General features: G+C 37.7%; 1 protein-coding gene across 3 annotated transcripts in view; it reads left to right on the top strand.

Moving 5' to 3' along the window:
- Positions 1 to 21026, top strand: part of LOC114554347 (voltage-dependent calcium channel subunit alpha-2/delta-2) — a 49742-nt gene extending 28716 nt beyond the window's left edge. Inside the window, exons 10-38 of one of the 3 annotated variants that reach the window (XM_028576133.1) lie at positions 159 to 258; positions 394 to 555; positions 691 to 801; positions 915 to 993; positions 5106 to 5155; positions 5342 to 5431; positions 5585 to 5650; positions 6281 to 6355; positions 6472 to 6546; positions 6743 to 6814; positions 7034 to 7105; positions 8577 to 8638; positions 8772 to 8848; positions 8961 to 9021; positions 9108 to 9205; positions 9298 to 9388; positions 9517 to 9579; positions 9683 to 9786; positions 10631 to 10729; positions 10914 to 11005; positions 11115 to 11162; positions 12100 to 12171; positions 12584 to 12736; positions 12838 to 12890; positions 13082 to 13137; positions 13570 to 13693; positions 13798 to 13907; positions 14024 to 14106; positions 15384 to 21026. In XM_028576133.1, the coding sequence (XP_028431934.1) occupies positions 159 to 258; positions 394 to 555; positions 691 to 801; positions 915 to 993; positions 5106 to 5155; positions 5342 to 5431; positions 5585 to 5650; positions 6281 to 6355; positions 6472 to 6546; positions 6743 to 6814; positions 7034 to 7105; positions 8577 to 8638; positions 8772 to 8848; positions 8961 to 9021; positions 9108 to 9205; positions 9298 to 9388; positions 9517 to 9579; positions 9683 to 9786; positions 10631 to 10729; positions 10914 to 11005; positions 11115 to 11162; positions 12100 to 12171; positions 12584 to 12736; positions 12838 to 12890; positions 13082 to 13137; positions 13570 to 13693; positions 13798 to 13907; positions 14024 to 14106; positions 15384 to 15479 (2494 nt within the window). In that variant the 3' untranslated portion in view covers positions 15480 to 21026. Of the gene's footprint in view, positions 1 to 158; positions 259 to 393; positions 556 to 690; positions 802 to 914; positions 994 to 5105; positions 5156 to 5341; positions 5432 to 5584; positions 5651 to 6280; positions 6356 to 6471; positions 6547 to 6742; positions 6815 to 6933; positions 6951 to 7033; positions 7106 to 8576; positions 8639 to 8771; positions 8849 to 8960; positions 9022 to 9107; positions 9206 to 9297; positions 9389 to 9516; positions 9580 to 9682; positions 9787 to 10630; positions 10730 to 10913; positions 11006 to 11114; positions 11163 to 12099; positions 12172 to 12583; positions 12737 to 12837; positions 12891 to 13081; positions 13138 to 13569; positions 13694 to 13797; positions 13908 to 14023; positions 14107 to 15383 lie in introns of those variants that run through there. The other 2 variants (XM_028576134.1, XR_003692407.1) reach the window with 2 other exon arrangements.
- The last annotated feature ends 570 nt before the right edge of the window (positions 21027 to 21596 follow it).

Below are 21596 nucleotides of genomic sequence, written 5' to 3'. Positions count from 1 at the left end.
GCTTCTTCAGTGTGAGCAAATACTCTGCTGAACTAAAAAACAAGCTGCATACTTCTGCAGACATTGATGGGAAATGATTTTTTTACTTGTGTGTGTGCCTTTATCCCTGTGTATGTATTTGAGCATGTGGTTGGGATGATACTTGTGTGTTTCCTTAGGAGCGGCAGTGTCAGTGGACTCACCCTGAAACTCATCAAAGCGTCAGTGATGGAAATGCTGGACACTTTGTCTGATGATGACTATGTCAACGTGGCCAGGGTTAGTTTCTGCTACACTCTCTGACTCTTCATCACTGATACTCTATAATTTCCCAATCCTTCTAGATTTGTTTACTTGTTTCCTTCACTTCAGTCTTTACATAATAGGCCCAAACTGTCTGCTGCTGTGTTTCAGTTTAACGAAAAGGCAGAGGCCGTGGTTCCCTGCTTCAAACATCTCGTCCAGGCTAACGTGCGCAACAAAAAGATCTTCAAGGACGCAGTGCAGCAGATGCAGGCTAAAGGCACCACTGACTACAAGTCTGGATTTCATTTTGCCTTCAACCAGCTGTTAAATGTAAGTCACATATTTATTTACATCAATTTGGGATTATGTCAATACTAAAGCCTCCACTCACTCATTATTATTTTACTGTATTGACCAACCCTACTGTTTACTCTCATTCATCCCCCTTTTAAATGTATTTTTCAGAAGACAAATGTTCCTCGGGCCAACTGCAATAAAATAATCATGCTGTTCACTGATGGAGGAGAAGACAGAGCTCAGGATGTTTTCATGCAGTACAACTGGCCCAACAAAACGGTTTGTTTATTCTTATCATCTCTTCTGAGCTGACACCTTTCAGTTACATCCAGCATTTTTGCACTGTGGTATTTGGTCATCCTCTGAAAACTTTGTGTTTCATTTTCTCCAAGGTTCGAGTTTTCACCTTTTCTGTGGGTCAACACAACTATGATGTCACACCTTTACAGTGGATCGCATGCACCAATAAAGGTGAGCTGAAGTTTTAGTGGGATTCACTCATTTCATTTTATTCCCCATATCACTTATTCCCAGCCTTTTTTTGTCCCAACAGCACTTCATTGGTACCACCCGTCATGTTTCAAATATGTTCTTATTAATGGATTATAATCTGGATGTTATTTAAAACTATTAATTATATAAAACTGGATATTATAACTATTTTTTCATACAATTTAATTGTCAATGTTTAGTTTAGTTGCTTTGGTCAAGTTTGCATTCATATTTGTTCCACGTGGAGTGGAAGAAGTTGGATGTTTTAACAATTTTTTATTACTTAACAGTCTCAACAGTTCATTCATTACTTTTAGCTAACTATTTCAACTTCTCTGTTTGCTAACTAGTTTTCACACACTGAGGTTAATGGGCATCTTACTGGTTTTTGAATTTACTAAAGACCAGCATAAAACCAATTTGTAATACTGTATGACTGTTTATTTTCTTCAGTGAAATATGTGGATATACAGTATGTTTTAATCATATCGCAATTGCTGTTTTTTATTGAGTTTGGTTAATTAGTTGAGCTTTCCACTGACCCCCTTGCAACTGCAGAAATACCTCCTGTGGTCCAAGGACCCCCCTGGTTGGGAATCACTGCAGTAGAGCAAGGGAATTACACAATACGAATGGAATTGCCCCATATTATAAAAAGAATACTATAAAGATACTATAGGTTTTTAGAAGTTAACACAACAGTCTGTAGTTCACTAGCAGTACCACACTATAAGAATAATCAAAAGGTAGGACCCCGTTCTCTCTGGCATTAACATCCGTCCTGAGTGATCGGATCACAAGGGGACAGCTCCGAGTACAGTACAGGTGAAAACTCTTTCAGGACGCATTGAGATCGGATTGCAAAAAACACATTTGAAAGGTGATTTAGTCTGCATGTGTCCTAGGGCTGGGCGATATGGACCAAAAGTCATATCCCGATATATTTTGGCTGAATATCGATATACGATATATATCCTGATATTTCTTTCCGCAAAGTGAGAGCAGTTCAGTCAAAGCCAAAAATGACATGTCACAAGTAGTTTCAGAGAAACCGGCTATTTCAGTGAACAGTTGCAAAATCAAATTAATAAATAATAAACCGGTTTCTTCACCTTGTTCATGATTAAATGCTCAGCTGTTCAAATAACAATATAATGTAAACATAAAAACTGTATAACAACAGGAGTACCTTTTTTTTTTTTTTTTTTAAATCAAAGCTCCATAAGGTGCACATTTAAATAAAAAAAAATATCTTAAATAAAAAAAATGAAAGAGGCCAATCCAAAAGGAGTCAGCAGCTTGCTTGGAGCAAGGATCAAATTTGAGCTATATTGATATATGCGATATGGTCTAATTCCATATCTAATTTAAAAATATATCGATATATTTTTTATATCGATATATCGCCCAGCCCTACGTTGACTTTAAAACATCAGCAAATATTGTATATATGTCGTTGGTAGGGCTGGGCGATATGGAGAAAATCAGACATCACGATATTCTTGACCAAATACCTCAATATCTATATTGCAGGGCGATATTCTAGGGTTGACTATTGGTGCTTTAACGAAATATCTTCAGACTTAGAATTTGATAAATAATCATCAGTAATGTGGATATAACGACTAAGTGGGTAAAGGCAAATAATAGAACAGTTACAACAGTCTGGTAAGATCAGAAGAGTACATCACCTTACTGTAATGCAGCCTTTAAAACCAGGAAAAGACACTTATGTCATATCACGATATTACGATATCCAAAATCTATGACGATATCTAGTCTCATCTCACGATATCGATATAATATCGATATATCGCCCAGCCCTAATGTGTCCACGTTCTAGTAGCGAAGTGAGCGGTCAGTGCAGCTTCTAAGCCCCCCGTTATTTTGGTAGTGAAATGCTTTTATTATGAAGCAGAAAAATCAGGAAATGTTGGGTCTTCATCAGCAGTAATGTAACGCAACACCTAAATGAACATGAAACGTAAAATAGCAGTTAGAATATAAACTAAACTTCAGATTCCGTTAGAAGCTACAAACGTACTGAGAGCTGAACACACTGAGACTTTTAAAAAACTCTTTTTTTCCCCTGCACAGGTCCCGCCTCCCGTCAATAGACATCCATGTCGGCACCCTTTTATATACAGTCTATGGTAGACACACAGACAGACAGTGGGCAGCCCTTTTTCATTTTTCACTTGATATATGTGAAAGAACTGACATTATAAACACACACAACCAGCCTAAATGCAAACTAAATTATGTAGGCTACGTGTTTATTTGCATATAGAGCTGGGAAATGAGTTTCGATCATAAGTGGTCACTGAGGATGCATTTGGAGACACATTCTACAGACAGGTGAAAACACACACACCTAGACCTGTCCACTTGTGATCAGATCACTCAGGACAGATGTTAAATCCAGGTCAGAACAGGCACTAATTTTAGAGTACTTACTTCTTGTCCTGTGTCCAAACAGGATCATTGTTGTTGGACTTTGTGTAAAGCATCAACAGTGAATTGAGTATTTTTAGCTAAGCAGATACTCTTTAAATTCATTGCTATAAAAGCCCCGCTCCATACTTTAAAAGAGTTGTGTACTGTATATTTATTAATCAATGCTGAGACAGAGGAACAAATAAATAAATTGCTGAGCCTAATGTAAAGTGCACTTACCTTACTAATGGAGTTGCCTTTCACATCTGTGAGCAGACCAGTGTTGGTTGTCACAAGGCTCTGTTTGCTCACGCAGAGGTCACTTTTACTCGTGCAGATCAGATCATTTCTGATTTGAAATTTGTAACTGTTAACCCCCGTTCCCCACCCGCTTAACATCAGGAGACAGGAGAAGAAGCTCTGGCTGCCTGGGATATGTCAGCCAAATCCTTGGTAATACAATTTGGCTTCCTAAACCATAAGGAGTTTATTTCCAAAAACAACAACTAAAAGAAAACGAATACTATCTATGCATATTAGCTAGTTGTGTATATTCTGTATGTTATGGCAATAAAAGAGGGGAATGAAGAAGAATCTTAATTTGTTTTTTGTGAGTGTTTTTTATGGGAATGTGGATCTTTCAGATCAGTTTGAGGAGTGCCTTTGGTAAGCATTTTCCACATTTTATCGTGTCGCACAGTGTGGGACTGTGGTGGTCTTGGTCTTGACTCGGTCTCGATACACTCTGGTCTTAGTAATGACTTGGTCTCGGTTTAGGTGGTCTTGACTACATCACTGTCAGACACTGAGGAGAACTCATGATGATGCTTTTTGCTCATGCAGGGACAGTGACTTAATGGCACCCAGAATACTGTGTACATATTAATAATCATTGGATTGCATTGTAGAGCTGTAAGTAAGTTATTAGTCAATAAATCGATTAGTCACTCAACATAGAATTAATCTGCCGCTATTTTGATAACTGAGAAATTAAATACATTTCTAAACTACAAAATGACAAATGTTTGATGGAAGACCAGGTAAAATACAGGTCAAAACTCTTGTCAAGTCGATTGATGAGGCAAGCACATTCTCCTTCTGAATAGCTTAAAATACTCAATTCAATACAAAACATTTTCAACTTCCAGCTTATTAGTTGTTGGGCTGCTTTTCTTTGTCATATATGATTGTAAACTGAATTTATTTGGGTTTTGTACTGTTAATTGGACAAAACAAGTCATTTAAAGACGCTACAGTAATTTCTGACATTGTTTAGCATAATTTATATCAAATAGTTAACTTTTCTGTAATTATATATGATTGATAAAAATGAATTTATTTTGGGTTTTTTATTTAAGTAAATAATTTTCTAAGCAGATTCTAAGAAATAAGGTTTCAAGCGACAGGAGCTTTACGTTGGACTCTTGACTTAACTGTGCAAATAAAGTTACAATAGTTTTAAAGCTCAGTAGTATTCCTCTCTAAGCTTCCTATCTGTGGGAGTTAAGTGGCTGAGTCACTGGTCGAGTAACATCTAGTAAAATCTGGAATATTTATGAACACCACTTGTGGTTTTTTTTCTGATGGCATTGCTCACATATGCTCTCTCGCTCTCTCTCTCTCTTTCTCTGTCTTTTTTCTCTCTTCCTTGCCAGGTTACTATTTTGAGATCCGTTCCATCTGTGCTATAAGGATTAACACCCAGGTGGGTTTGTCTAGTGCCTCTGACACAGCTGATCCCCGTTCACTGTTTTGAATTCTCCTTGTGGTGCTCACTCACTCTGTAAAAACATCTACACCCATTTGTTTGCGAACCCATTCTCCCCGTGGCCTGATGTTGTTGGTTGTTTTAAAGCTGCAGCCGGTCACATTATCTCTTTTGTTTTCTCAGGAGTACCTCGACGTGCTGGGCCGCCCCATGGTTCTGGCAGGCAGCGATGCCAAACAGGTTCAGTGGACCAATGTATATCAGGATGCTTTGGTGAGACTGCATGACCTTGTTGGCTGTACTGTATGTGATCAAATATAGTAAATGCAACAACCATACTGTATATACAGGCTGAATAAATATGATCGTATTTACGATTATATTACGTATATATGATTCTTTTGACTTTTTCTTTGGACTCTGTAGGGTCTTGGCATGGTAGTAACTGGGACTTTGCCTGTATTTAATCTCACAATGGATGGAAACTCACAGGTAACATGACTAGTTATTATAAGAAAGGTTAAGGTCATTTTATGTTTGCATGTTGCAGGTTACGGTCACTTTCTTTTTTTTCAAAAGCAGAATTTAGCTGTGTTGTATAAAATCCTAGAATACTAAATGACCACCTTTTAAATGAATACTTTTTAGGAGATACGCTTATTTGCTTTCTTACTATGACTTAGATTAGAAGATCGATACAACTTTCATGACTGTACGGTAAATATGAAGCTACTGCTGGAGAGGGTAAGCTTAGCTTAGCATAACGACTGGAAACCAGGGGAAACGTCTAGCCTCACTCTGTCCCTAGGTAACAAAATCCAACTGCTTCTCTAGCTCACCGTTTAACATTTTATATCTTTTTTGTGGTAAGCCCGTGGGTGAGTGTAGATACGACACTATCTGGTGTTATGGCGGGATATGTGTGTATCTTGACTATTTCTTGGCCAGGTGCAGTCACTTCTTGGTGCTAAGCTAACCTCCTGCTGGCTCCAGCTACATATTTACCAGATAGATATGAGGTATCAATTGTCTCATCTAACTTTTAGCAAGAAAGCGAATAAGCATATTTCCCAAAATGTCAAACTCTTTCTTTAACCAGCTGCATGTATTTTGTCCAAGCAGAATCAGCTGATATTAGGTGTCATGGGAGTCGATGTGCATCTAGATGAGATAAAGCGACTAACGCCACGGTACAATGTATGTGCACCACATTAACACCATTATTAGTCACATTTTTCTTTATTTATACTTGTGATGGAGAGTACCGACTGACACATCACTGCTATTCCTTACTTTTATTATTTCCTAAACAGCTTGGAGCCAATGGATACATATTTGCCATTGATCCAAATGGATATCTTCTCCTTCACCCTAATCTTCAGCCAAAGGTGGGGTATATTTAACTTACCTTTTTTAATTTTATTTATGCGGGTTGCAGGAATGAGAAGGCATGTTGAGAATACAGGCCCTTTGGGGTTTCAAATTCTGATTGTTTATATATTCTTGAGATAATTATGATGCTGGTATACCTGTTCTACATTTGATGTTAATGTAAATGGATTTTTCTTACTCAACTCCTCTCAGCCGGTAAACCTCCCTGAGCCTGTGACGCTGGACTTCCTGGATGCAGAGGTGGAGGACAGCAATAAAGAGGAGGTGAGCACTTAGTGGAAAGTGGAACTGAAAGGTTTCTGGTTTCAAGCATTTTCTGTTCCTTGTTGTTGTTGCTGTTGTTCAAAGTTCTTACCGGGCCAGTGAACAACTATCTGTCTCAGGACAATCTGCCTACCAGGTAACTGAAGGCCCCACGTAGCATGTTTTCATTACATGTTTGTGACTGAAAAAAACCAACCGCTTTGTATTTTCATTTTCTAGATCCGGCGACAAATGATTGATGGAAGACCAGGTGAAATGCAGGTCAAAACTCTTGTCAAGTCGATTGATGAGGCAAGTAAATTCACCATCTGAAAAGATTCAAACATTTCTTTAGTCTGACTGCAGCCGTCGTGTAGAGCATGGAAACGCACGGCCACCCTTGTTTTCAGTCTGTACGGTGGAAAAGCTAAAAGGTTTTGATCAGCTGATGTTAGGGTTCTGGCTGGGCGGTAGTGGGTTAAAAGTTATTTCACTATGTATTTATTTCCAAATAACTGTTTTAAAGGCCCAATTCTTATTTTATTACGATATAATTATTTTGACCATTAGTCTCACATTGCCAGACCTATCTCCACAGCGCTATGGTGATAGGTCTGGCTGACTGTTCACACAATACAGTAACATGAGCTATTTAAAATAGCTGGATACAAGGTTAAACGTAATTTGCTCTTACCAGTGTATTGCTGTGTGTACGTTGTCCACAGCAGTTCCCACAAATCCTTCCCAAAACGTCCCAGTTAGATAGTAAATGCCGTAAACATATTCTTTTTTATTTTTTATTTTTTTTAAGATTATTTTTGGGGCTTTTCCCTTTATTACATAGAGACAGTGGATAGGCATGAAAGGGGGAGAGAGATGGGGGATGACACGCAGCCGCTGCAGGACTCAGCCAACATGGGGCGAGCACTCTTACTGGGTGAGCTAGAGGCCGCCCCTCTGTAAACATATTCTTAATAAATCTTTACAATCATTCCGCGAAAGAACCAAGCAGGCCTGCCTTATTGCATGATCCAAATTTTCTTCAAAACTTGCCATTTTCAGCTCTAAGTTTGTAGTTGATTCCTAAAGCAAAGGAAGTGGCTATATCTTGGAGATGTACTTCCATTTATCCAGACAATTTGATCATATGCATTGAATTTGAATTAATTTCATTTTCTATTTGTAAAGTTAATCTAAAAACGTATCATTTTGTTAAAAAAACACTTGCATATCACAAGGTCCATTCAGTAGCAGTTCTTTCTACTGATTATAGTTGAAAATATAGGCCCGTTTTTTTTTTTTTTTTTTTGGTGTTTACGAAAAATAGTGGTGTAAGCAAACTGTCCGTGTCAGAAAATGTTAATAACTTAAGGCTATTAAATTTAGTTGGTGTTAGATCCGCAATTAAAAGAGTCATACAGTTTTCAAATCCCATGTTGAATTCAAGTGGTGATTAGGTCTTAAAGTGCTCATATTGTGCTTTTTGGCTTTTTTCCCTTTCCTTTATTGTGTTATATATCTTTAAAATATGGTGTTTTTTGAAAATTAAACCATGTATACCTATTCTGCTATAACCTCTAAATACAATTATGAACCTGAAAATGAGCATAATATGAGCACTATAAAATCGAGCTCTCTGAGGATTGTGGTCTAAGTAGTATACTTCTGCATCCTCATAGCTAAACACCTCACAAAAACTATATTGCACACACGTTACATAAAGTAAAATGGGTAAACTGTAGCCTGTTTACTTTGGGTGTTCTCAAATGTCTCCTCTAAATAGCAATACATTGATGAGGTGTACAGAAGTTACACCTGGACTCCTATCAACGGCACCGATTATAGGTGAGCAGTTACAATAAAGTTATAAATTACAGATAAAAACTAACCAGCTGTGGCCTAATGAGGACTGCGCACATTCACTCACCCTTCCTCCCTCTCTCTCTCTCTCTCTCCCTCTCTCTCTCACCACCTGCAGTCTTGGTCTGGTATTACCCCCCTACAATGAATACTTCATCCAGGCAGACCTGAGTGATGTGATGCTCCAGCTCCAGTGTGAGTCCAGGGAGGCAAAGCTTTCAAGAGGCTGTGTGTATTAAGATTAAGATGTAACACAAAGAGGAGATGAAAAAAACTAACATCCCCCTATGCCTCTGTTATACTGTAGATATGCAGTCGCTGCTGCCCAGCTCCTTTGAATCCTCAGGACATGTGTTTCTGGCTCCAAGGTGACTACCATTTCTCTTTTTCTCTTGATTTTTCAATCTGTTAGTAAAGGGAAAGTTCTTATTCATTCTGTCCTCTGTTTCTCCAGGGAATACTGCAAACGTCTGCATCTTTCTGACAACAACACCCAGTTTTTGCAGAACTTCCTGACGCTCATGCTGGACATTTCCCCAGAATCTGATGAGTGTGAGTGTGTTAACAGCATTTAGTAGTTTGTGATATCTGCCACTGCTGCAGATACACCGATGAGATAATATACTTGTTGTTTTTTGTCTCAGGTGACCAAGGCCTCATCCACAACCTGATTTTGGATTCTAGGATTATCGGGCAGCTGGCCTCTCGTGTTTGGAAGAACAAGGACTTGAATTCGTGAGTCAACTTGTTCTTGCTTTACACACGATTCTCACATGTCATTCACCAAAATTAACAGCAATCTTCTTTAATGGTAATACAGTTAAAACACACAGAGTTGGCTAAGTAAAAACAAATTGTTACAGGTACGGCTTCCTGGCTGTATTTGCATCCACTGATGGAGGTATAACACGTGTTTTTCCCAACATGTGAGTAAGATTAATGCACTTAATAAAGCAGATAAATATATAGTAATTTCACAGATATTCTGTTTTCAGAAAACATTTAACGATTTGTGTTGTGTTTGTACAGAGCTGCTGAGCTTTGGGATGAGGATCCTGAACCTTTCAATTCAAATTATTACAGAAGGAGCCTCGACAACAAAGGCTACATGTTCAGAGCTCCATCGAGATCCTGTGAGTAACTGTGCAAACACACCTTAAAATGGCTACAATCAAGATTTTTACAATAACAATTGATCAAAAGACTGTGTGTATGTGAATGCGGTCAGTCGTTGTGATGAACCCACAGAGAATTATCACCAATCTCTGCAGTTTACTTAAGCACTGCTGGGCTTTATAGGATCTTTTAGTTCATTGTTTTAGTTTTACGGCCCGCAACTTTACTGTTTTGGTTGTTGTGATCGTTTTCATCCACAGCAGGAAGCTGTTTTCACACAAAAAGCTCTAAAAACCACTGTACACTACATGCTCTGCACCAACTGACAAACTAACAAAGTTAGAGGCTAGCTGGTGAACATAGATGAGCATTTAGCAGCTAAAGAGCCAAATATCTTCTCTGCAGTTGGTGGAGACCAAAAACAGCGAAATGGAGTGAATGACCAAGAACATGACTTTAAATGAATGATAATGTTGGTCTGTAACTGCTGAATGTGTGAATAAGCAACCATTTGAACAATTCACCACAACTGTAATGATTGGTCAATGGTTTGTTCACAGCTTGTCTCTGCTGCCCCCAAAGTGGCCAAAAAAAAACAAAACAAATCTATAATGCAGGTTTAATGTACATGAGTTCAGTTCATCGAATGAGACTTAACTGTAAATGTTTAGTGATTTAAGCAAGCTGGATTTGGGATGAGCACGTGGGACAAAATAGTCTCACTGTTTCAATCGGCAAACTATCTCAGGTTTCATCACGTCTTAGAACTGAGACAGGGGTCACGGTTGTGAAATGATAATTCAGCATTCGTATGTGTGTGCCATTAGACTGTGACCTCACATCCATTTTGTTTGTGAACAGCATTGGACGACCCTGTAGGCGCAGAAAATGGAACCGTTGGAATTCTGGTTAGTTCGGCTGTAGAGGTTAATTTAGGGGGAAAACTGCTCAAACCTTCAGGTAAGAAAAATACTTTTATGTGGCAAACTTAATGTGGTATCCTGTGTCGTGTGGGATTCCCAGGAATGCTCTTTATCACTCAGATGTTTCAGCTGCCTCTGTTTTGTACTGTTTCTTACCAAAACACTGTTGCTTACCCTCTTCTTCCTCTCTTTGCTCTGGTCCCGTGGATGTTGTCACTCAGTGGTCGGAGTGAAGCTGGACTTGGAGGCGTGGGTGGACAAGTTTAAGATCCTGGCCAGCAATGTGTCAGACAGTCGACAGGGCTCACACAAGGTACTGCACGGTGCCACTAATTACTAATAATCACTCATTACTTAATTAGATTGCATTTACTGTAACAAACGTGACATTAATGTCTCATAACACATTTTGTTAAAAACAGTGTGGACCATCCAGAAGCTGCGAGATGGACTGTGAAGTGAACACTGACGTAAGAATGTTTTGTGTTTCATTCTCACATTAACACAACCACGGGACTGTAGCAGTCCTGCTACTACAGCCAGATACTGTCCTCAGCTTTGTGACCACAATTGCGTTCTTCAGAGGTTAAATATGTTTCTTATATTCTTGTATTCTTGCATTTAGAGGAAACTTTGCGTCCAGTTTATAGACCAGAACAGCGCTGTCTTTCAGTCAGTCAACTTCACAGACGAGCAACGTTTCCAGTGTAATTAACCAAATCCACAGTGCTGCCGGTGTGCATGATTAAGATTAAGACGGTGTTTCAGGTTATTAATAACTATGAAATACAACTAATGAGTGTGCAAAACAGCAGCAGCAAAAGTCAGCAATGTGACAAACATGGAGTTATGTGTATTGGGGTGTAGGATATTACACTGTGAAAATTCTCCCTTTTAACAACTAATTTAGTCAGATGTTGAGCCCTAAAATCATATTTTTTTGAAAAAGGCAAAAGAAAAATCAGCCGTGGGGTGAGGTTATTTATTAGTTTCTTATACATCTTATACTTAGTGATTTGCTTTATTCTGTTTTGACATTAAATTACAAAAAAAAACTTGGACCAAGTTTATATAAATTATTACTTTATATAATATAAATTGGCTTGTTTTGATAATGGAGTCTAGCATGATTAATTTAAGACCAAATGACTCATGAGAAAATGTTTTTTTTGTAGTTTAATGTATTTTATATTGAAAAGATTCATGTACTCTGCCTGTATGAAGACATATTTTTCTTGTATTGGTTTTCAGCTTTTCACACTTGCCTGCAGGTTTTTACAGTCTGCTATCTCCCCTTATAAGATCACATAAACCTGTATCTTGAGGTTTTCGGTTTCCTGCTGCTGTTCAATGAAAGTAGAGTTAAAAATTTCTCACTTGATGTAAACTGTGCCATGTTGTCTGTAGGACCTCCTCTGCTACCTCATCGATGATGGTGGATTTCTGGTAATGTCCAATCAGAGAGATCACTGGAAAAAGGTTTGTCTTTGTGTGGTAATGTGCTTACTCTTTTATTGTATCTCATGCACTGTCTAGTATGCAGTATGTCTTATTCACTATGTTTTAAAATTGATGCAAAATAAAGGTATAAAAATCTTAATTATATTTAGTAAGCAGATGTGAATTTCTGAGGTTTTTATCAACCTAGCAGTTTTGCTGATTTCAAAAATAGTTTTGTTCACAGGAACATTTAAGTATTTAACTAAACTAAATTAATCTCAATTTTCCTCCATTTATAGGAGTTCAGTTCAGTTGTCACTGCAGGGCCAAATAAATGAAACGAAACAAAATGCAAACGATAGAAAGAAGTGAAAACATTAATAAAGTTTATATTTCCCTTATACACTTTTTTCTCCTCTGTGTTGCTGTCTTTCCTTTCTATCCATGACAGATCGGTCTTTTCTTTGGTGATGTGGACCCTTACCTGATGCACGCACTCTACAACAGCTCAATCTTTACTCGCCGTCAGTCTTTCCACTACCAGTCTGCATGTGAACCAGTCAGCAGCAGCCATACTGGTGCAGCACCGAGGGGCATCTTTGTGGTAAGAGACCACCTGCAGGTTTTAGATTCTGGGACATTTTATTATACATTGTTTTGATACGGTGGAAAGCTCTCATCTGTAACTACTCTATGTTTCTACAGCCGTCCATTGCTGACATCCTCAGCTTGGCCTGGTGGAGCTCCACGGTTGCATGGTGAGAATTTGAGATGACACCAAGAACATGTGCGCCCTTTAAAACAATCTTAACTGTGTACAGACTTCTGCACATTACACCAGGGTAGGGGGTGGGGTTAGGTCAATGTTACTGTAGCTGTGACATGTGTTTACTATATTTATTGATGTTTACAGATGGTATTTCATTGTGCAATGTGAACACTTTTTTAGGTCTGTGACCCAGCAGCTACTGTATGGACTGGCCTACAACAGCTGGCTCTACCAAGGTGGATTTGTACATCTTAACACAATCTTTGTGTGCAAACATGAATATCTTCTCATGGATTAATGGATTCAGGAATTTTTAATGCTCATTATTTTCTGTTTTTATGTTGAAAATGATAGAAATTAGATTTTTTAAAAAGTCACTTGTACAAACATCTAACAAGCAGCTCATTTACATTCCTTATTTTTCGCCTCACACTTCTGTTACCGTAAACATGTCATAAGCTGACCCCGTTTTGTTAACAATGAAGTGCGTTCCTGCACCAGGGCATCTGGAAACAACAACATTTAGATTAATGTGTACATAAAATCTGGATGAAAATCAATTCAAACCAGTTTGCTCCTTTTTAGAACATCTTAGTCTCATTAAAAAATTAATCAATCCAAATGAGCTTTTAGAATAAACATTATATAAAATGTTGTTTGTGTTCTAGATGATCTCCTGGTTGAAGGTTTTGAGACGAGGGAAAGCAGCTGTATGACTATCCAAAGCCAGTTCTACTTTACAAACACCACCAACTCCTACAACGTGCTGCAGGACTGTGGAAACTGCTCACGGTGGGTTTTTCTTAAGAGCATCAGCAGTATGTGTTTGTGCTCTCATACCTGCACTCTACATACTGTATGAAGTTGGCTAAATATCCATCACTGTCTCCCCACAGGCTGTTCCACACGAAGCGCATAGAAAACACCAACCTCCTCTTTGTGGTCGCTGAGACGCTCCCCTGCAGCTCATGTGAGATCGAGAGATTGACACGGATCAGGACAGAATGTATCCTTTTCATGCTCACACTCTGCGGTGCTTTCATTTGTGCTGACGGGGGAAATCTCATCGATCTTGTGTGGCAGGTAAGCTCACTGCTAACTCCCTTAACTAAAAACAAACAGTTCAGGAGGAGAATCCATGCGAAGTACTGAGCAACGCGCGATATCGTAAAGGCCCGACATCCTGCTTTGACTACAGTGCCTTAGTAAGTAGATATACACTATGAGTACGGAATTATATTTGTGCCTCAATTCTGAGCGTGCAATGGGACATTTTAAGCACAGAAAAACATTTTGCAAGCACATAAACTATATTTTGTAGAGAAATTATTATCACACAAAGAATAATTAGTTTTTAACAAAAGAAAACGTGCCCTCTCGGTGTCCCTGCTCCGTGCACTCACAAATCTTTATGAAATTCTACTTGTAAATTAGCCTTTACCTTGCTCAATTGGTCGGTAGCTAGCTAATCTCACCAGATAAACAGTAGTTAACTAGGATAGTTGGATAACCTCACAGCCAAAGCATTATAATCATTAATATAGTTCATTGAAAAAATAACTTTATTTGTGCCGCTACAACCGAGTGGGCTACATCTGATTTTAAAAGCACAATATAAGGTGGTTAACAGTAATTAGTTGTAATAGAATTACATTTATGATCATCATACCGTGTAGCTGGCAATTATCAAGCCAACTAGCTTACTTACTGTAGCTACTGCTTATTTGGCAGAAGTAAGCTAACTACCTAACAAGATAGCTAGGTAAATAAAGCACAGACTAACTTACTAACTGGAATTTCATAAAGGTTCATTCCCTTCTGTCTGAGTAAAGCTGCCATTATGCTTCATCAGAACTGCTTGTCAGATGGTTGAACCCACTCCCCGTGTCGGTCAATTTCTGATAACTTTCCAAAACAGACAATATGACAACTTCACAACGTGATTGACGGAAAGGAACCAGAGTTTAAACTTCTCTCTTTCTGCTGCCACTATTCATGTGAACAACGGAGTGCAACACTATGAATTTGTGCCAGCAGAGACTGTCTTTAAAATGTGCAACGTTATCGTCATATTTCAACGATAGCACGTCCCCCCTCTCTATGACAACCAGCTTTTCACTCCACCTTCCAGTGTACTATAAACACTTTTGATATCCGACGTGGTTGGACAACACATCTGTCAAAGTAGTTCTTTTTTTTTTTTTTTAGCATAACCTGACCCTAACAATCATTATACTAGCAATTGGATTGAGACAAAACAGCCAATCATAAACGACATACTCCAGTTTTACTTGTGGCTGGAATTGTGGTTTACACTGAATTATAATAATTTAATATAATATTTATTCTATATTTATTCTCTGTTCAAATCCCATCACACACTTAGAAATAAGGCACTAATTCCATATATGAAGTGCAAAACCAATCATATTTATGAATCATTAGATTTGGAAGAATTATTTATTGTTAACTCTCGTTGCAGGAAAACGCGTCAGAGTGTGGGCGGGGTCATGAACTGCAGTCCTCCATAGGAGTCCTTCTCTTCATTCAGCTTATTCTGCCTTTTTTCCATCTCTGACATGTCTAACACTCTAATTGACATCTTTCATCTCATTGGGTTTAGGCTCGGATCTACTGAAGGTCAGATCAAACAGCAACTGCAAAATGATTCTTTTTTTATCTACAAACGGCACACAGTGCATTTGTGCTTGAAAAAAATACGTGGATCAGCTCTTAGTGCTTTTTGCCTTATTGCTTATGCATTTGTTGGTGTTTCAGGGCTCGAGTGCAAAATATAGGAAGAGAATGTGTTGAGTGTGCATGCTACTTAAACTAGGACAAGCATGTTTAACATTTTTGCACACGGGCTCAGCCATGTAAGCAACCACCAAAAAGTAAGGGAGTCAACTGAAATGTACTTTTAACAGGCCAATAAATGATCACACAGCAGGAACAGACGTCAATCACAATTTTAGGTTGAGTTGTGGTGGTGAAATGATAAAAGATCTAAAAACTCAGTTGGATTTATATGCTGTGTGATAAATACACAGTGGTGGAAAGAAGTCAGATCTTTTACTTAAGTAAAGTTGCTCTAGCAATTCCTGTCAAAGTCATGCGTTCAAGATTTTAAAAGCAGAGAAGTATTAGCAACGAAATGAACTTAAAGTATAAAAAATACTCATTTGACAGCAGAATGGGTCCTGCCAGTGTTATCTCATCATAATATGCATTATATTGTTAATGTATTAAGCATGCATTTTAATGTTGTAGCTCATCAAAATTGAGCTAATATTTACTACTTTATATACTGTTGGGTTGTTTTATGTATAACAATCATTTTAAAAACTCAGCATAGGTTTTCTATGTAAATTATTAAAATGAAAGAAAATACAGCTGTCAGATAAATGTAGTGGGATAACAAGGACAAAATTTCCTTCTACGCTATAGTGGAGTCGAAATATTAAGGTGCTCTGTGGAGTTTTCTTGCAAACACAAAGGTTCTGCTTAAAATCGATGTTTTTCACCAAACCACAATATGTGTATTCTTGAGCTCCAACAAACGTATTGAATGTTCTCTCTGCCAAAATTTTAAAACCACGTTGTTTACATCCATGTTTAATTGCTTGCAGTCATCTTCTTCCCTGCATTTTCTGGTGTATTGCAGCATTTCTTGACACGTTACTGCCACCTGTAGGTCAGTGGAATAGTGTGAAACCATTGACTGTACTGTATAGCGTGTACTCAAAAACATATCTTCATTGCACTACTAGTGGTCAAAACTCCACAGGGTACATTAAAGTAGCAAAAAATATAATTACTCATGTAAAGTACAAGCAACATCAACACTCTACCCAATTATAGTACTTGAGTAAATGTACTTAAAGGCACCCTCCAGTGTGTTTTTACATTTTTATGATATTTCATATTTTAGTTGTACCTTAGTTTAGTGTGTTGTTTTATTTTAATAATAGCATTTCTTTGTGTAGTGAATGGATGCAATCAAGGCAGTGTTATTCAAGAAATTCCACCGGCAGAAATAGTACTAGTAATAGTAATAGTAATAGACTGTCTCACTCACTCTCTTTGTCTGATAAACAGTGAATCCATCAAATGAAGTGCCATATCACTGTTTTCAAAAATGCTGTATTGTTAGCTGCAATCTTTTTGCCATGCTTATGGATTACGTCCGACTATAATCCACATACCCATTCTCTGTTTGAGAAAGAACGTTAACCATTAAACAGGCAACACTGGCTGGAGGGGGCCTTTTAATTACTTCTTCAAATACAACGCTGCACACACCACCACATGTTTTATCCAGAGGAGCTCCGTGATTGGCCAAACACAGTTGTTAACACAACAACTTTATGGAGAGAGTATTCTGAGTTTTTAGATCTTTCATTGTCTCTGTCTGACACCTTGTTGATCAGCTCTGAATATATTTAAATGACTTTTCAGCTGTATATTTAACAGCATTTGTGTGTTTGGGATGGCTTATTAGATAATTATATCTGCAGTCCACCTTAATAGTTTAGCTGTTAATATGGATTCACAATGTTCATACAACTGCTGGGTGTAAGCTATCAAAGGCATTTACACAACTGACAGTTTTACATTTTGCACACCACACAAAAAGCTAACTACTACAGCATGAAAATGTAAATAGACAGAAGCTCAGATGCTGCTGCTTCCGGCAACTTCTGCTTTTGTTGGCTTTCTGAAATTCAAAATGAATTATCTGCACCAGTTTTCATTTGCATGTCCCGTCCTAGTACATGTCTTTGCACATAAAGGAGCTCCCTGCACCTACAGCAGTTTTTACATGATAGTACATCCGGGCCTTAACCTCACATTCACTTCAGTGTCTTTCAATCCACCTCTGATCTTTGCCAAGACAGTTTCAGTACTATAAATTGTATCATACATGACATGACCCAGAATGATTTCCCTATGCTCTGTCTCTTAAATCTAAATACAGTATATCTGGATGTATTTATTTCCCCTAAAAATATTTTCTCAGAGCACTTTGACAAATGAGACCACAGGTGAGAAAAGCCAGTATGATGGAAAAAATGGATTGTTAAAGTCAAGGTTTGTTTTGCTGAAATGCTTCCACCGATACTCTGTATGATCTTGAAGTGCTTCCAGTTGTTAAGAATCATTGAAGGGTGCAAAATCGGTTACAAACAGACCAGAATGAACAAATGTTAACAGGGATTTGTTACAAAAATATAGTAGTGAATCCTCCAAACCACAGCATGGTTTAGTGCAATAATGATGTGCTAATCTGATACTTTCTTTTAGCAGTAATTACCATGACCATTATTTTATCATCAAGTTTAGATTTTAAGTAATTTACATGCAGTGTTATCTCTGTAGACTTATAGGACAAAACATGCGCAGACGTCAGTGTGTGGCTGACACGTTTTAAACATTAGTTGTTTGATCGAAGGGAAGCTCTCTGTAACTTTTTTGTATCTTGTATCACCAATATTTGTCAAACCTGAATTTATGCACTTATGTATGCTTCTGTATGGGGAATGTAGCTTCTGAACAGCTTTCAGTGTTATCAATATGTGATGCTTTTTGGCCCTCTGTTGAGATTCCCCTGATGTCTCGTTCAAAGTGATGATTCGCTGTGGTAAAATATTTTAATTGTATCATGCATACCTCGTCGTGGCGGTGATATCTGATTCCACTTAGTAAGTTAGTCACAATGAAATGTCTGCCCAGTCCTGTATGAGGTCATTACAACTTCAGTTAGAAGTATTGCACTAAAAAATGTTTTAGATTGTACAATTTATTTAATTTATGTCAGGGTTAAAACTCTTTTTGTTCTGGTTTAATAAGCACATAACAGAACATATACAACATACAGTTTTCAACACAACATAACATTAGGGAAATAAATGGGTTAGTGTGCTATATTAAAATAATGTTTTAAGACAAAAAGTATATGTTGAGTTAGAAAAGGCTAAATGACCTTGTTAAAAATGCTTAAAATGACATCTAGAAAATGTTTAAATGCTGGACACAAGATGTCTCCTACTGCATATTGGACCAGAATTGACTATTTGTGCTGTCACAAAGCATGCTTGTACATACAGTTGAATACATGGTAAACTCCGATTGAAGCACAGAGAAAATGTTCCCCCTTTCAGCAGATGAATGTGAAAACTCGACACATGCATCATTCTGCAAAGTGAAGCTGAAGCATCCAAGTGAAGTGACAATAAGCTAAACACATTTTTGAGTTGATAGGGGAATTTCAATTATTAAAATGAATTCTAGTGAAGAAGACTGAACAGTGAGAGCCTTGGAACAGTGTATCACTGTCTTATTCGTGAGAAGTTGCATGATAAAATCCTGAAAACATTTTCCCACAGTGATTTGTCAGCCCCTGAGGTCTTCTTGTGTTTTTGATCATTTGATCTGGTTAAAGAGTTAATGGGAGGGGGGTATTTTTAAAAACCTTTTTTGACAAAATATTTGTAAAATGCTGTTTCTCTCTGTCTGCCTGGTGTTCCACCCTGCAGTGCCTTGTTGCACTCATTTTGGATGGCAGGAACTTCATCCTGCAGGGCCATGCGAACGACACACTTGAATTTCAAGGGTTGCAATGGTCTAGCTTAAAATGGACATCTCTCGGTCAGGTAAAAAAAGATGCTCTTCATGGACTTATGAAGCATTTTAAAGGAGCATAGCACAGTTTTGAAAGAGCTCAACAGAAGTGTGTCGAGCAGCTGGCCTCCCCTCCTGCCTTCTCGTGAACAGATGTTTGTCAAAGCGACGAGAACAAACTTGCTGCCCTTCTGCTACGTGTCGTTTATCTCTACACTGTGGTTAAGCCTCGAATCAAAGCACAGACACTGTCCATTGACATAGATTTACTTTGTCCCATCTGCACACTGGATATTCTATATTGAAGCCTGTTGAAAACATGTACTTTTCCATTAGGACTGACTGAAACGAGTGAATGTTTATGTACAGTAATACCTGCTGTTGTGCATCTCTGCTGTACCCGAGCATGGTGGGGACGCGGAGAAGCAGATAAAAGCTCATCACGTTTTGGAGACCTCCGCAAAAACACTGCTTTAAAAAAAGAAACAACAAAAAAAGCTTTTACTCTGAGACCTGCAGTAGTAACATTACTTGCATTACTCAACAACACTGTTGTACATTGAGGGAAAGACATTTTGTGGAACTCTTTATAGCCTACAATATATTACTGTTGAGGTCAGTGTTTCGGTATTTATTTGCATGATATTTTGAACAGTTTACAGATTTGTGTACATAGTCTAATGAATATTTTACATTCCTGTCCACTTCCGGCTCTCCAGTACTGTGGGGAGAAGTGAGGGCGTCCTCTGTGGATATTTGGGGTGATGTGAAGGCCTCAGAGCTCTTTGCTGTGTGTAACTGAACGAAGTGGAAAGTTTGACTTCAGTGAAGCCTACAATAACTGTCAGTGTTTAATTTAGGTATTTTGCAGCAAGTTAAAGCACAGAGAAGTTTAGAGGTATGAGCAACATACTGCCTGATTAAACTTTTGTCGTTTATTTAGGAAAAAAGTGACACAAACACACTGGAGATGATTTATGCATTTAAAGGCTGTATAACGGACAAATAAGGCAGTGGCATGTGTGGGGACACTCCTTTATAAATTAACTTTGTTTATGAAATAGATTTAAGTGTTGCTTTTTTAATTTATTTCATTATTATTTTGTCTGTTTATTTATTTGGGTATTGTGAATATTTGTATTGGACAGAAAGGAATTGAATGTGTTTGAAGCTTGAGTGGGCACACTAAGCAATTTAAAAGAAAATTGCAAAACAGACAAAAAAAAAAAAAAATATATATATATATACCGTATGTCCATGTACTTTTATTTACCGAGTATCAACACATGAGAATGTTAATGTTTTTTGCTGTAACTTTGCTTTTCATTTTGCTGACAATGTTTACCTGGGACAGTCTCCAATGCCACCTCATTTTTGTACAGTCAATGTGAAGCAGTCAGCAGAAGATGAAGGCTAACTTTGTAAAGATTTTGTCAGTCACATTACAAAAATGGATATTTAAATGTTTATATCTTTGGTGATTAAATGCTGTTGATATTTTTCACTTCAGCTCTCATTCCTTATTTTATCAATTGTTTTCCATTATTAGTTTCTTAAAGTATGGCGGCCCTCAGAAAGATTTTGTTTGTCCCCTGAACGTGACATGAAACGCATGCATTATATTTTAATCATCCGGGGTGTATTTCAATACCTTCACTTTTAAGAGCTTATTTAATACATTACTCGGCTGCTGTGTCAAACTTCCCCCTGAAATGATGTTTTGTTTTATTTAGGCCTATGCACTTTTCCTGTGCAACCCTCAATCATATGGTGGCTCACTGAATTGGCACTCAGTCTTCAAAACTTTGAGAACCCCTGGTTCATAGTATAGTATGTCATAAAAAAGCATATTATGGTTTGTCATAAAAAAATCATAAGTCATAATGCATATGCCATTAAAAATGTTGTAAAAAATTAATAGTTCAGTATGCAATAAAATAGTCATAGAGTCCTAGTATGTCATTAGAAAAGTCATTAAAACGTTATAGTATTGTCATAGAAACGTTATTAGAAGAAAAATCATAGTAGGCTACGTCATAAAAAAGTCATAGTATAGTCATAGTAAAAATGTCAT

Source organism: Perca flavescens, chromosome 4 (genome assembly GCF_004354835.1).
Source record: "Perca flavescens isolate YP-PL-M2 chromosome 4, PFLA_1.0, whole genome shotgun sequence".
Classification (NCBI taxonomy): domain Eukaryota; kingdom Metazoa; phylum Chordata; class Actinopteri; order Perciformes; family Percidae; genus Perca; species Perca flavescens.
This window is presented reverse-complemented; position numbering and strand designations above follow the sequence as displayed.